The 16,474-nt window shown below is 43.1% G+C and overlaps 1 protein-coding gene across 1 annotated transcript in view; it reads right to left on the bottom strand.

The window, feature by feature from the left end:
• The window catches only part of LOC130118574 (dynein axonemal heavy chain 11), an 87,945-nt gene that overhangs the window by 51,677 nt on the left and 19,794 nt on the right, over positions 1–16,474 (bottom strand). The window contains exons 29-48 of the mRNA XM_056287015.1: positions 16,258–16,410; positions 15,911–16,144; positions 13,429–13,560; positions 13,078–13,238; positions 11,098–11,254; positions 9,167–9,312; positions 8,963–9,079; positions 7,434–7,572; positions 7,116–7,208; positions 6,384–6,578; positions 5,962–6,039; positions 5,728–5,860; positions 5,326–5,453; positions 4,874–5,022; positions 2,860–3,010; positions 2,618–2,749; positions 2,137–2,310; positions 1,326–1,530; positions 802–967; positions 200–302 (exon numbers count right to left, since the gene is read on the bottom strand). Coding sequence (XP_056142990.1) covers positions 200–302; positions 802–967; positions 1,326–1,530; positions 2,137–2,310; positions 2,618–2,749; positions 2,860–3,010; positions 4,874–5,022; positions 5,326–5,453; positions 5,728–5,860; positions 5,962–6,039; positions 6,384–6,578; positions 7,116–7,208; positions 7,434–7,572; positions 8,963–9,079; positions 9,167–9,312; positions 11,098–11,254; positions 13,078–13,238; positions 13,429–13,560; positions 15,911–16,144; positions 16,258–16,410 — 2,946 coding nt within the window. The remainder of the gene's footprint in view (positions 1–199; positions 303–801; positions 968–1,325; positions 1,531–2,136; positions 2,311–2,617; positions 2,750–2,859; positions 3,011–4,873; positions 5,023–5,325; positions 5,454–5,727; positions 5,861–5,961; positions 6,040–6,383; positions 6,579–7,115; positions 7,209–7,433; positions 7,573–8,962; positions 9,080–9,166; positions 9,313–11,097; positions 11,255–13,077; positions 13,239–13,428; positions 13,561–15,910; positions 16,145–16,257; positions 16,411–16,474) is intronic.

Raw genomic sequence — 16,474 nt, forward strand, 5'->3', positions numbered from 1 at the left:
ATCAGGAAGTGCGGTGGATAAACAAGGATGAAGTGAGGATCGCTATGAAGAGGATGAAGAGTGGCATTCAATCAAGAGCAAAGTGAAAACAAAAACAAACCAAAGGAAGAAAAAAAAAACCATGACACCAGGATGCTCACTGTATTTAATATTTGGAATCAGAAAGAGGTATGGCCGGGCAGGCAAAATTAATAAATACCTGAAGTCTGGGGTTGATGCTGAAGCTCCCAGCAGTTGGATTCATACAGGTGATATACTGAGTGTTGTATATTTCTTTTAGGCACAATTTCTGTCTGTCATACCTACAGTGAGCAATATATGGAACAGTGTTTGAGCTGAGAAAAAAGAAATCATCCTAAATAAACAATGCGGTCACAAAACTCTTTTAACAGCGGACTCAGTCAGGCATAGCCATTAAATTCACCATCCATCAATCACAATCTCCTCTGCTTAAAAGTCAGGACTATCTAACTGAAAAACTTAATGTTGTGCAACTGCAGCTCCTATGGTTATTATGGTTGCTTCACTGTTGCTCACCAACCTCAAACCTGTGACTTGTTTTCTGTCTGAGAGATTTATGCTACGTTTTGATAGATATGGTGCACTCCAGGGGCATTCAGTGCAGATTTGAATGCAGAGCCATTCATTACCAAAGCCAACAAAGCTAAAAATAATACTGCCATTCTAATTCAATAAAATATACTTTTTTACCAAATAATTTGACTCGTCTGAGCCGAAGATATCTTGTACCATGACAGTACACAGCTCAGAAAAAAACAGTTTTCATGGGGGACTCCTCACCAGTGCTTGTAGTCCAGATGTTGGCGTATTAGCGTGTGCGGTTGCACGGTGCCATAACTGTCCACAGCCGGCATGTTCATGTCGTCTATGAAGTAGACCAGCCTTCGGTTGCCTAAGGGGAAATAGCTCTTGCCTGCTCTCTTCTCCAAAGATCTCTCCAGGATCGCTGGGAGAGAAAGCAGAGAGATTAGTATAAAATAAAATAAAAAATAAATCAATAAATCAATAAACTTCAAAGAATGATAGATATTATGACTGTTGTGGATTTATTCATATACATATTGCACAGGGAAAAATGCATTGTAATGTTTTTTTTACATGAGATCAAGATAAAAGTGGAAGAAAAATGCATTTGTGTATGCGAGTATACGTTTCTGTTGATGCACACACACACACACACACACACACACACGGATGACACCATAGTTGCCTCCTCCCCCTTCTCTAAACATTGCCAGCAGATGGCACTAATGGTTATGAGTGCTGCCTTGCGCTGTAGAACAACAGAAGAGTCTCCCACTCACTTTGCAGACTTAGGGAAGTGGTGTAGTAGTTGAGGGGCACTTTAGCAGTCAGATAACCATCTGGCAGGCATCCTAACTTGTCCCTGACAAGCGCTGTCTTGCCCACACCAGCGTTCCCCACCAGCATCACCGGCTGTCCCTTTTCCAGCAACAAGTCCATGAAGTACCCGAGATGCACAGTCTCAGCCGTGTGTACCAGAATAGACTGCAATCATAGAAACAGCGGGAAGACGGAGAGAACAGAAACATACATGGCTATTAAGGCTTTGTCTGGGCTTGATTTATTGACAGACATGTGTTTGGTCAATTGTTTGGGATTTCTAATTGTCCCCTCCCCCCGCCTCCCTTGCACAGCGCAACTATTCTGTCATAATAGTATCATTTGCTCAGAACAAAGACCCCACTAATTACGGCCCAGCGAGAGTCTTTGGAGCGTTCGCAGCTGTATGCAGGAGCATGAAGGAAGACAATGGCGCGTGGGTGATAGCTCAAGCCTCGGCGCTGACGCCTTCACCCCCACACACTCGGGTATGGGGTGCTGTAGATGGTAATCAGACGCGGTGTCGAGGCTATCATCCATCCTAGGACCCCCGCCATGACCTCATGATGTGGCTCTGCCCTCTCTCATTATGCTCACTGAGGCGTGCTTACATTTTTAATATGAATGTATTGTTCATTTTTTAGTTATTGTTTTAAAATGAAGTTGGCTCCCCGAGAAGTCTTATTTCAACCTTCTCGGAAAAAGTTTGTGGTACTTAGAAGGAGGGGTAGGTCTTATTACCCTCGTTGGCTTTGGCTGGAGTGCCCTCACCTGTAGCGGCATGTCAGAGGCCATTTCGAACGGTGCAACGGTGTCAATCCAGGGCAGGAAACGTTTCGTCTGAGGATCCAGGAAGTAGTCAAACACTGTTCCCTGTGCCGGTAGCTTCACTGTTTTCATTTCTTTAGTCCACCACTGACTGAATTCCACATGGTAATCATACAGCTAAGTAAAACAAACAGCAGAGACAAATGAGAACACCTAAAAGGGTTTTAAAAATTGACAAAAAAAAAAATCATGCGTGTGTTCATGGCATCACCAGATAAAGTGCTAGAAATGTAATCCATTATTATTATTACCACTATATACCCGTCAGCCAATTTTCATTATCATGTCCAATTTGTTTTCATCTGCTTATCTTTTTATGAGCTTCAGATAATGTTTAGTTTTTTTACTTTTTACATTTCTTTAGTATTATACTACGTTCAATTCCATGCCAACCATTTAAACTGCCGTGAGGAAACAGAAATACCTGGTCTTGATGCAAAGGTCCTCCAAAAGCCCAGATGCAGGCGAAGGTGAAGTACATCTCATACAGCTCACGTGGGGAGTCAGGTGGAGTATTTTCCGGTGTTAGCAGACAGTCCAGCAGAGCACACAGCGTCTGAACAAGTAGAAATTGTTACTGTGAATGTATCTGTCTATGTGATTTTGGTAAAAGGAAAAAAAAAAGACTGAGAAACAAAAATCAATGGAGGTGTTTGTGTAAAGCACCTGCACCATGGAGCACTCAGGGATGGGAGTGATGGTCTTAAAGGTGCCTCTCATCTGTTCCAGGCAGCGAGGAACATATTTGTCAAACAGGATAGTGAGGTGGGCTCTTTCTGTCTGACGTGCTCGAGAATCAATCCAGCTGGCAACATACCTGACCGAGGGGGAAAAAAACAGTTTTACTTTGCTGTTCTGCACTTATCAGAATCAGGATCACTTTGATCGCCTGGCACATTCAGTTTACAGGACTTTTTTCTTGTTGACACCTTCATGGACACATATAGACACCTTACAAAGCAGGTATTGACACATACGGACCAGAAACATCAGGGCCTCACAGGCATTTCAAGTGAGGCAGTGTGTTGAAATTATTTAAGTGTTCAGTATAGGGCTGGGTGATACTGACAAAGTCATTACTTTTAAACAATATTTTTAACTGAATATCTTATCATTGATAATGTGATTATATTTTGTGGTGTGGACTCGCATTTTTTTTTTTTGTGTTTTGTGTTTTTTTGTGTTTTTTGTGTTTTTTGTGTGGTGTTTTTTATTTTATTTTTTATTTATTTATTTTGGCTTTGCTCTCTCCGTTTTTGTACGTTTTTGGTGGTGTTGTTTTTGGAGGTTTTGATATGTGATTTTTACTTTTGTGTTGCACTGCTGTGGGCTGGGGGAAACGGAATTTTGTTTCTTTTGTGTACGTAGTACATAAGATGAAATGACAAATAAATTGTCCCTGATTCCTGACTATTGGTGCTTTCATAAAATATTAGTAATGTGGATATTGTGACCAAGCAGTCAGAGACATCCATTGTTCATTTTACTCAACTGAAACAGTCGAATAAGTTCAGAAAATTGTCTCACTTTACTGATACGGCCTTTAAGACCACGGAATGACAACACTGAAGTTATATCACCATATTACCTGAACCACAGCCCCACACCAAATCTAGTTTGTAATGTTTTAACACAAAAGATTTCATAATGCTCTTCCCTCATTCGCATGCATTTCCTGCAGGTCATTTAGCTTCCTCGCACATTCCCAGGATGAGCTCGTGAAGTCAGTTGGAGGCTCTAAATTGCCCACCATATGAAGGCCAGTATGAGTGATTGTGTAATGTGGGCTCTGCGTTGGACTTGAGACCTTTTCCCATCCTTTCGTGAAGGCCCGCTGGGAAAAGCCCCAACCCCTCACCACCCTGAACTGGATTAAAGCTGCTACAAGGAGCTTTGGAATTTTATTGGCATTGTATGCCCCTGCGGATGAAAGTGGTGGTATTTCACAGAAGAACAACTTCATTTTGCATAAGCATCAACGGCATATTGTCGCAAAGATCCTCATTTACCCACTGGTACCTTCTGCATTTGCTTTAAAAAGAAGAGAGAGAGAGAAGTGGTGTTGTTTTGGAAAAACAGCTGTCTGCAAGATTATATGATGAGGTAATGTATCTCTAATTGTGGCTATGTATCCCGTCTGTGTGCTGTAAATCATTTAATCAGATTTTGTGAGGAATCAGACTGTCAGACAAGCATTTGGAGTCTGATGGAATTTCGAAGCAGTCATACATATCGATTCAAATTGAGAGTGATCAGGGAAATACCCCTCGTCTCAGCTTTACACGGGTACATAAAGTGAATATGAATGAGCTAATCGGGGTTCTAATGCTATGTTTACACCACAGGTCTTGATGCCCAGTTCCAATTTTGTGCCTATATCTGATTTTTTTTATAACAAAAACCTATGGAAAAAATACATTTGAATTATGTGCAATTCACAGTGACCTGAAAATCTGATCTGTGTGGTTACATGAGAGTCACATCAGCAGATATCAGGTTCCTATCAGATGTATCTCCAAATATCAATGTGGTCAAAATCAGACCTGAAAATATCTGATTCCATGTGCTTTTCTCCTGGTTTCAAAGTTATAATAAATATCCAATCTGTGCCACATGGGAGCAAAAAAATTGATTTGAGTCACTTGTACCAGAAGGCCTAAATGTAGCCTAAGTAACTCACGGGTTCCATCCCAGATCCAGTTGATTGACATAGAGAATTCCGGCTCTGGACACGGTGGCAGGTGTGGCCGTTCTCAAGTGACTAATCTCAAACAGGAGTCTCATAGTTGAGGAAAGAGGCACACGTTCATTACTGGCCAGTGTCAGCACCTTGACAGATACAGGGAAAAAGACCTAAGAATTCACTTCATTTTAACACACTGGTTGATCAGCAGAAAAAAACAAAAACCGAATCTGATCACGTTCAACAGGCACGTCTTTTTTAAATTTTGTAAAGATACAGTGTCACAATTGCTTTTCATAGCTTTTTTGAAAGATATATAAAAATGAAAATATACTAAAAGATATCAGAAGTATAGGAAAAGATACAAGAAATAGTCGAAAGACATATGCATGAATAAGGTATACAAATATGGAGGCGTATCAGCTTATGAGTAAACAGAAGGGAGGCACCTTGTTGTCGTCCATCACCGTGTTGAGTGACTCAATCCACATGGGATCAATATCGCCATCCAACACAATCCACTTAGGCCCAGGATGGGAGATGTTCGCCTGCTCTCGCATCAGCGCTGACAGTAAACCTTATATAGGGGTCGATGCATCAAGAATGTGATTGTGTCTATACAATAAAGTATATGTGAATGCAATCTGACCAACTAGACTCACTTCTGGATTTGATAGAAGCATTATCCCTATCACCCACAAACATCCATGAATACCAGGTTTGCAGTAGATGTGAAGTGCTAGATTTGATTGGTCAGTATCCTGATAAAATTAACTTTAAGGGCCTTTCTCACTGTCTGGTCTTACTGTTTCATCAGTTTTGTTCTGGCGGTCATTCGACCATCCGTTTACCATCTTTCCACTCTCGAGTCGCAGGATGGATGAAGCCAAACAACTCATCTATGTTGACCGCCTTTGGGTTTAGGTCACTCCAAACAGGCTTCCTTTTCAAGTTGGAGTATGTTCTGTGGAGAACTCTCAATATCTGTTCAAAAGAAAAATGTCTGACTTACAACTTTTAAAATACTTCAGACATCTTGAGAGTACATTTACATCGACAGTATACAAATCTAATCACTAGCTAACCTGGCTCTTTCCAGTCCCAGCATTTCCTACAACAAAGACAGAATGACGGACAGCCAGGAGCTCCTCCAATTGCACCACCTGGCAAGACAAACCAGCCAAGTCGGATTTAGTTACATTGACCTAAATCACAGTTACAGTTTCAGAAGACATTACACTCACACAATGAGAAACAGGTAGCTACAGTAGATGACAATAGACATCACCCTCTATTCTAAGAACCTTGATTCAGATGAGGAACAACTCCCCAGATAAAACCTAAGGAAAAGCAGCGGAAAAGGGATCCTCATCCAGGATGGACAAGGTAGACAATGCAGGGACAAATTCAGAAAGAAAAGACTTAATAAGACAGATTTTTTCGCTTTTACTCTCATCTATTTTAAAACCTTTTCAGTAGAGTCCGCAGAACGTTATCTGTGCCTGACCTTGAGGATGAATGTCTCCTCGGGCTGTAGTCGGAGCTCTGAGGTAGTCTGTCGGATGGCCTTTTCAAACTCCGGATCCCTCTTCCTCTCTACCTCTACGTCTGGGAACAGGTCTCCCAGCAGGCCAAAGAAGACAGGCACGTCCTCCGACACCACCTTTGGCATGTTGAAATCCCTCAGACCGCGCATCAACACCTGGAAATTAGCATATACACAGTCTTGGAGTTGGACGAGACAAGGTTCATGTGAACTTCAGTACTGAGACTGATATCAATCAATCAATCGATCAATCAATCTTTATTTATATACATTTTCCACAATAAAATACAATGCAATGGGATTTACATAAAAGCAGGTTAAACCTGCAAAAAAGAGGTTTGACAAGACTCGGCCAATACATAGAAGAGTGTGTGTGTGTGTGTGTGTGTGTGTGTGTGTGTGTGTGTGTGTGTGTGTGTGCGTGCATGCGTGCGTGCGTGTGTGTGTGTGCGTTAGCATCATGGTTGAGTGCATGCAAGTACTGACGGACGGTGTTGGAGCAGAATAAAGATCCAGACAAGGGTGCGTGAGAGAGGGCACTGTGGTGGGCCACATACAAATCCTGTTTTTGGGAACAGGAGAGGCACATGTCTGACCGAGTGTGTGTACTTGTGAGTGCTGATGGACAATGGCAGAGCAGAGGTAGAGGACCAACATGTGTTTATTTGAGTGAGCGACGGCACTGTACAACACCTGATCCTCTTGCCGAGTCTTTTCTCCTCTTCTCAGCGTCCCTGCCACCACCAACACGGACTTAACAGCACGCAAACCCCAGTCATAGTGCTCCTATAAGACAAGCCAGGGTGGTGAGAAGCCTGTTGGGGACCAGCAGTCCAACAAGAACAGAAATGCTTTCTTGAATAAAATTTCAGGCCTGCTGTTAAAAAGGCTAGAGTTTGCGGTAGCTTCAGGTGGAGGGTATAAGTATGATGACTCATGACTAGAAGCAATGACCTTGGATTTACAAATGAAATATCGACACCTATAAGTTTTTAGTATGCTAGCGTGTACCTGCTTAGACAGCAGCTGATTGCAGAGTGTGTAGAGGGTGATGAACTTCTTAGCCAAAAGTTTAGCGCTGAGAAAACCCTCCGCAACCAACATGATCTCGCAAATCAGCTCGACATCTGGCACCACCATGGCACAGGGTCTACGAGCATGCAGTTTAAAAGTACTAGTTCAAATTCAAGATCTCATTTTATCGATACAGCCAATCAAGTTTACGGACCCTGGGAATTTGTGACGGTGAAAAAGATGCTTAACATAAAGACACAAGGACATGAATGAAATGTTTTGAAGGAGAAAAAAACTCAAGAACATTTAAAATTGATTAAAAAAAAATATCAACGTACCTAGGATTATTTGGAAAACATAAATATCTGATTTGTAATAAAGTAAGTTTCAGTGACCTTAACAAATTCCTGCAGTTCATTTGAATATACGGTTTCTAATGCTGCTATCACTGTGAATTAGAGAGGAATATGTCCATGTAATACCAACTTGATACCCTTTTGACTTAGTCATCTTCTGGTGTGGGAAGATAGCGGTGCGAATTCACATTTGCAGCGGCCTCACCCAGTACCAGCGTGGGAAGGTGGTGGCGCGAATTCACGTTTGTGGTAGCCTCACTCAGTACCATCCATGCAGTGTCTTTGTCCACGTCTGCACTTGAGTTTTGTCTTCATTTGATGGCTGGGAGAACTGGCGCTGGATCGGTTCAGAGACCTTGGTCTGAGGCGTCCTGAGGGCCCAGGGACCACGGCACTGCCTGGAGCTGTGCATTAAGAGGTAACACCGAAGGCGGTCTGACAGGATGCGGAAGCGGGGCAGGCTATACTAACTGCTAGCCCATGCAGACCAGCAATTCCGATAACACTGAGGGCAGTCTGGCAGTAGCCTCACCTGGCACTGACTAGGGTGTTTTTGGTGTTGTCGTGTGGAGTGCATCGAGGGTGTCTGGCTGGAGCTGGATCGGCTGGGGGAGCCTGGTCTGCTGCGTCCGGTGGGCCCAAGGACCATGGCCCCTGCATGGAGCTGCACCCGCGGAGGAAGCACCGGGGGTGTCCTGACAGGACGTGGAAGCGGGGCAGCCTAAGTTAACTGCTAGTCCATGCAGACCAGCAGTTCCGACAGTCATCCTGGCTGGCATTCATTCCCTTGCACAGTCTAGTGATTTCTTTTTTTAATTTTTTTTTTAGTTTGGATATATATGTGTCAGTTCGGATATGTGGGTTCTTGTAGTTTTGGGATGTGTTTTTGTCTTTGTGTTGCACTGCTGTGGGCTGGGGGAAAAGATATTTTGTTTCATTTCATGTCATTGTCATTTCATTTCATACGGAAGACCATGAAATAAAATGACAAATAAAGTGTTTCTGATTCTGATTATTTTTGTATTAATGAATCGGTCTTCTTTTGTTTTACTTATTGTCAAAGACAAGTAAAACAAACATCCAGGTAAAGGTTTGGCATGAGAATTACACGATGAAAATCCATGAATAGAATGTGAAAAATAATGAATGGTTGAACACTATCATTCCCACCTGAAAAGAGCCTTAAGGTTCTCAGGTAGCTCCGTCCGGCCTGCATAGCCGGGATTCATCGTGATGAAAATCCCAACTGAGGGTTTCAAGGCAATTTCCTCATCCAGGAACAGGAACCTGGGAGGTCACACTAGCGGTTAATCTCTTTACTGAAAATACAGCGTGAAATATTTCAGCCGCAAGAGGTTCAACCTCAGTTCTTACCTTTTCTTCTTATTACGAACAGCGTCCTGTATGGTTTTAACTTGCACCGCCACGACTGAGAGAACATCCACGGCAATGCGGTTGAACTCGTCAAAGCAGCCCCATGCGCCAGTCTGGGCCAGACCCTTGTAGATATTTCCTATCGACTGAATGTGAAAGGCAATTCCGTATTTAATCAAAACGCACATATAATACCAGTTAAAGTGTAAAGAAACACACTGTTTGTTATCAGTCTGACTTTGTCCAATCAACATTATGAGTTCAAGAGGGTGAGAACTTGGATGGTGGTCTGTAGTCGGTGATTAGTTACGTTTCATCCATCCATCCATCCATTATTACATTACATTACAGTCATTTAGCCGACACTTTTATCCAAAGCGACTTACAATAAGTGCATTTAACGTAGGAAATCAGGAGAACTACTAGTCATCAGAGGTCATAAGTGCATCTAAACAAGCATCTAAGAGCAAAACCAGTGCTAAAGTAAAAGTGCAAGAAAGAGATTTTTTTTTAAATGAGTGAATACAATAGCTAAGAACAATTAACAGGGTAGTAGTTCTTAAAGAGGTGAGTTTTCAACCTGAACCGAAAGATGGGCAGCGACTCCGCTGTCTTGACATCAGTGAGGAGTTCATTCCACCACTGTGGGGCCAGGACAGAAAAGAGCCGTGACCGGGTCGATCGGTAGCAGGGGCCTCTGAGCAATGGGGCAACCAGGCGTCGCGAGGCAGCTGAGCGAAGTGGTCGGGCGGGGGTGTAGGGCTTGACTATGGCCTGGAGGTAGGAAGGAGCTGCTCTAACTAAACTAAATTAAATTATCACAACCACTTATCCTTACCCAGGGTCACGGGGAAGCTGGAGCCTATCCCAACAGTCATTGGGCAGCAGGTGGGGTGACACCCTGGACAGGCCACCAGACCAACACAGGGCTTATTGAAGAATAACCACTAAGCTTTATAACGCTATTGCTACAAACACATAGTACTCTCCATAAAAATAAATAAAAGGAAAAGGGTGGACGGCGAGTTTCGGACTAATAAACAACCCAAAATGGACTAAAAGTCGAATACACTTTGCACTGAAATGTCTTTGTCAAATTTCCTTGCATTGAACGCAATAGGTTTCTCATTCTCTACCCGACATTAAACAAGACCAAAATTCTAACAGCTCAGTTTCAACCCACTGGGGGGAAAATTATGTAGATTTTTGCATTGAAAAATTTGAAAATTTTGATTAAATATTGAACAATTTGACAATTGTGATGGAGACAGAAAACATGTGCTAATGGATGGATACTTTTGTGTGTAAAAACTACTGGAAATAATGTCTTTATGCATGCTCAATAATCCAGGTGAAGAAATCCCAGGAAGTTGAATCAGTTCATCTAGACGCAACGTTTATTGAGAGAAACGTTTCATCACTGTGATGATGAGTGTGGTGAGTGATGAAAGAGTGATGAAAGAAACACTGTGTCCAGGTGAATTGATTCAACTTTGATAGAATGACCATGTTTACTATTCACAGAGGATTTGGGAATGGTTGCAATCACAGCATTGTAAGATGGCGACAGACGTACTCCCCCCCCCCATCCCCCCTGAGGTCAGAGATGGTTGTTCCCTCTTCACATAGATAACATAGGCTAAATATAGTATATCCCATTCTGAGACCCATCCGTTTATCCATCTATAGTAATACCAGGTCATTTCCAGGTCAGGGTTGTGATGGCGATAGAGCCAGCAGAACAGCCCAGGCTTCATTCTCCCAGAAGTCCCCCCCGGGGATCCCCAGATATTCCAAGGCCATGTGGGATTAATAATCCATCCAATACGGTACCTGTTTTTTTTTTCCCCCTGAATCATCCCCGCTGTGTCTCCCTCCATTTTGCGAGGGAACTCAAAAAGTTTATGCAGCTTTCTAGAATTTTAACTGACCTTGTAGTCCATCTGTTCAGAGCAATTGAAGACGTACACCATGACGCCCAATGCCTTGCCGAGGTCCTTGGTGGTCTCGGTCTTCCCTGTTCCGGCTGGACCCGCTGGGGCTCCGCTCATGGTCAGGTGAAGAGACTGGGTCAAGGTGATATAGCATCTACACACAGACACACACACACAGATCTATTGCATATCCATGTCCAAGGTTCAAGTTTGGCTGTGTTATATTTAAGACATTTTATCACCACTCTCATTAATGCAAGTTAGAATGAGATGTCAAGCCAGTTTCACATCAGGATGTAGACTTGTTTGTACATACAAGCCTGTTATTGATGGCTGTGTGGTCCTATTGTGTGAAGTGTGTCCAAGTCTTTTAATTTTATGTTTTTGACCTGTGAAGCACTTTGTGATGCTTGCTCCAGAGAGGTGCTATACAAATGAATTTCCCCTTATTTCACTTTGATAGGCCTGTCAGTATGGGATGTTTTTTCAGCCTCAGAAGAAACCACAGCCACATTTATTTTATTTTTTGGCTTTTTCTCCCCACTTGTACTTGGCCAATTACCCCACTCTTCCGAGCCGTCCCGGTCGCTGTTCCACCCCCTCTGCTGATCCGGGGAGGGCTGCAGACTACCACATGCCTCCTCCAATACATGCAATATTCCCCCGAGTTCCCCCTCCCCCCCGAACAGACGCCTGACCGACCAGAAGAGGCGCTAGTACAGCGACCAGGACACATAGCCACATCCGGCTTCCCACCCGCAGACACGGCCAATTGTGTCTGTAGGGACACCCGACCAAGCTGGAGGTAACACGCGGATTTGAACCGCCAATCCCCGGGTTGGTAGGCAGCGGAATAGACAGCTACGCTACTCGGACACCCCAACCACAACATTTTAAAACCTTTAAAACTATACATCAGACTTATAATTCAAAAAGTTGCAGAATTCACGTTAGAACACCAAGACAGTCTGTATCATAGTGCCTCACAAAACCAGAGAAATAAGCAGATGGAGAAATTACAGTGAGAACACAAAAGACCATTTAAGGCCTTCATTTTAGATATCATGAATTAAGATACTGTTCAACTTTTTCAGAGACTGCACGTTTTGTTATGTGAAAGGAAAAAGAAAGAGTGATCACATAACACCAGTACTGGCCTCCCTCTCCTGGCTTCCTGTCTGTTTCAGGGTTGATTCCAAGATTTTATTGCTTGTTTTTAAGGCATTAAATAGGCTGGCGCCACACGACCTGGCAGAACTCCTGCATCATCATACTCCAGTCAAAGCACTGAGCTCGACCAACCAGATGCTCTTGGATGTTCCAAGATCCAGACTATCATTAGATCCAGATTATTATGCTTATGGTTTTCTTTTATTTTTGATTATTTGGTATTGTAAGCCTGTTCAGCACTTTGGTCAACTGTGGTTGTTTTAAATGTGCCATACAAATACATTTTGACTTGACTTGAAAAGACAGAGCCATAGGGTGCGGTATTTTTTTTAATTTTTTTTTTTATCCCAACCATTTGTCGACAAATTCTGCCTATGGCAGGTCACGTTTAGGATCAAGATTTGGGTTTAGGGTTAAATTTAGACGGTGGTTGAGTTTAGGGTTAGGTTAAGGTTAGGTAATCAGAGTTTCCGCTGGAAAAATTTGGTGCCAATCAAAGTGTCCAGGAAGATTCCAGAGTGTCGGAAAAACTGAATAAATTCCGGTCATATGATCTGTGCCGTGCATGCACTGAACAAGAAGAACAAACATGAGTGCAAATAGATTTTACACAACACTTGATTAATGAGAAATTCTTTGCCATTTCCACAAATATTCAAAATAAATACACGAGATGACTCACGTGCATATTTTAAAAAGAACTGCTGGAAACTCTGATCGTGTTGAACAAGGCGCTTGATTGTATGACTTTTTGGATTACTAGTGGGGGGGGGGGGGTTGAGGCCCGTCATGCAGCAGCTGTGTTACCGGTCAGTGAGGGGGGTGATGACCAGGCGCGGTGCATTGCCCAGGTACTCGTAGGAGTAGAGGAAGTTAGCGTCACAGATGTGTACGAGGCACTGATGCTGATGTTCATCCCAGCGGTGTCGCAGCTGAGAGAGCCACTGGAAAGCCTGCTGGTTCGTGACCTGTTGGAGGCAGATGGTTGCTGCTGAAATACATTGAGAGGTAACAGGAAGCGCAACCACAACTAAGTAACAAACCAAACCAGAACAACCAAATCACATCACCAAATCACTACCTTTATTAAAACTCTATAATTAGTCTCTCTTGCTAAAATGGAAAGATGATAATAGATCTCCATTAAGCTCTACTAACCTTTTGAGCGATGAGGTTGGCTACAGTGTCCCTGGCATGGACATCGATTGTGCAAATGGTCATGATCTTCTGTCTGTCTCCTAAGCTGAGTTCCCCCAGCAGCATGCTGATCAGTGAGTTTAACTGGGCAATCTGGTGGAGGGGAGGAAAATCAAATATATATAAAGTGTTCAGCGGAGATCCAGGTGGGAAAAGGGGGCCTGTCTCTAAAACTGGAGACATGGAGATGCACGTCCAGTTTGTAATCTTTTAATGGCTGCCTGCTGACATTGGACTGACTCAAAAATCTCTGTTAATACATCACCAGTCAGGCTGGGGCCAGTGGTAAAGCAGGGGTGAAAATGCCAACCTAAAGAGGGGGGCATCTCTGCCATTGTTGATACTATATCACTTGAGCCAGATATGCCAATTTGATTCAGGAATTAGGTTTCCGCAGTGGTAATATGACAGATATAACATAATCTTCTTCAAGTTATTTGTTCCTGTCAGAAACAGCACTGCTTTTACAAAGCAAGGTCACCGGTCCCGGTACAGACGCAAGCATGCACCCCATTCATCATGGCGCTTATGAGGTAGTAGGTCCTCGTGTGTTTGTGTTTGTGCATGTATGGAGGTGTGTGCGTGCACACACGCACACACGTGCACTTGTGCATGAACCGCATACAATAATATGAACTAAGTATTCAGAATCTTTATAACTGTAAAGCAAATGAGAAGTAATCTTGAACTCCTGTTTTGACCAAAACATCACCAGTAGGCTTGCATTTATCATCGGTCCGATATGACAGCAGATCCAATCAGTGTGGGTACAGTGGGTTGTGGGGGAGTGTGTGTGTGGGGGGGATGAGGGGATGACGGAAAGATTATTCAAACAGCGGCCAAGGACATGCTAACCTTAAGTAGTGCTGATGAAACTGACAAGAGTGATAATATGCCAACTGTGAGCGTAGCCGCACAACATTGCTCGCACACAAACCTTTAGCTAAGGTCACTGACTCCAGTGTTGAGATAATGGAACAGGTGGCCAATCTCTGACAGCCGTCCCCACCTCCACCACAGGTGCACAATATAATACCTCCATGGGATACTTGAGTAAAAATAACAACTAGGTATGGACTGCTGCCATGACTTATGATTGATCCCTATACAATTTCAATGTCTTGGACATGACAGGTTCAATGTAGGAGGTTGGTGCCAAAGCCCCTGTTATTTTTTTCATAAACACGAGTTTTTGTTTTGTTTTTTTTGGGGGGGGGGGGGGGCTCAGGAAGTACAAACCGAGCATAGATTTCAGGACCATAAACACTAACACAATATATTGAAATAGGCATCAATGGTTCATTTAAAAGAATCTATACAGACACTAACACTATCAGGAACACTTTGTCATTTCATTACATATACGGGAAGTACATTAAATTAAACAAAATATTGTTTCCCCCAACCCACAGCAGTGCAACACAAAGACAAAAACTACAAGTACTTCAAGAACATATATATATATCCAAACTAACACATATATCCAAACTAGAAAAAAAAAAATTTTCAAAATCACTGCCCAAGGGAATGGCTAGCAGTTAGCTTAGCCTGCTCCGCTTCCACGTCCTGTCAGAACGCCCTCGGTGCTGCCTCCTCGGGTGCAGCTCCAGGCAGGGGCCATGGTCCTTGGGTCCACCGGACGCAGCAGACCAAGCTCCCCCAGCCGATCCAACGCCAGCTCTCCCAGCCAGACACCCTCGACACACCTCCCCGCACTCCACACGACGACACCAAAAACACCAGAGCCAACGCCAGGTGAGGCTGCTGCCACACCCCCCATATTTGTCACATGAGTTTCATGTTGTGAGATTTGTGTTGTGTATATTGACAGTGAAGTGTTTTATATTAACAAACGTTTCACAGAAGACATCTTCTGTTGCACCCTCAATTTATTTCCTTTATGACAGATTTAAGGGTTGAGTTAGAACAAATTGATAAATGCTGGAAAACAGGTGGCAGTAGATACTTGTGGTTTAATGTAGACTCACGCTAGTCAAGCTGTGTAAGCAGCTTGTCAGCTACATAAAACACGATGCATCCGTTTGAGTCTAAACTGGCTCCACTGAAGCACTCATTCAAAAGCATAAAGTCAGGGGCAATCCATGAGAACAAAACGATTTACTTGACTTACACTTGAACTAGAAGAAAAGGTATTAACAACAGTAGGCCTATTCTGGGTTCTCACTCTTATCAGGAAGTCATTTTCCAGGACATTTCAAGGACATTTTTCATTCTTTTTACTTGGATATACATGACAGCTGACATAAGGAAAGGAAGTGTACAGGAAGTGTTCTTGTAGTATAAATGTGCTTGGAAATATTTGTATTGACAGCTTTGGAGATAGAGCTTTTTTGCTTGTGTTGTGTTTTTCAATAAAATGCATGTGACTGACAATAATTACTATATTTGCCATGTGGTTGGATTAAATCATCATAAAACGTACTTGTTTCTTGTTGTAGTCTTTCAACGCAGACTCAAAGCCTTCCTCCAGTCTTTGAAATGCTAGTTCTGTATCATTGCTCCACCAGATCTGAGATCCAGTTAGGGCCACCTGGGCAGGGAAATCCAAAACCCAAAGCTCCCTGGACCTGTCGTCATACACGGACACTGCCTCCGTGAGGTGGCCCCTGACACACTCTCTCATGGTGCTCTCCAGGCAGGTCAGCCACACCTCCACCTGATCCAAAACAGGTTCAATTTTAGTGAGGTTTTTTTTCCCTTTACAACTAAGCTAAATACGTTGATAATATCAGATATTGATACTGATATGGGTATTGATTCTGGTCTTACCGGCCCATCACAGCAACACTGCTTCTGGAACGGGACATATTCCCTCTCTTTGCTGTACATCCCCACTGCGACCTTACAAACATCCACCTGCTTGTTCTCGAAAAACTCAAGATCTGACATGTTGTCAAATAATTTTGAAAGGTGACATGTTATCTGGAAAAGACATTGAGTGGTTCAGTTGTTAAAGACATCTGATAAAAAGAGCGACACCAGATCA

The sequence above is a fragment of the Lampris incognitus genome, chromosome 9, assembly GCF_029633865.1.
Source record: "Lampris incognitus isolate fLamInc1 chromosome 9, fLamInc1.hap2, whole genome shotgun sequence".
NCBI classification, from domain to species: domain Eukaryota; kingdom Metazoa; phylum Chordata; class Actinopteri; order Lampriformes; family Lampridae; genus Lampris; species Lampris incognitus.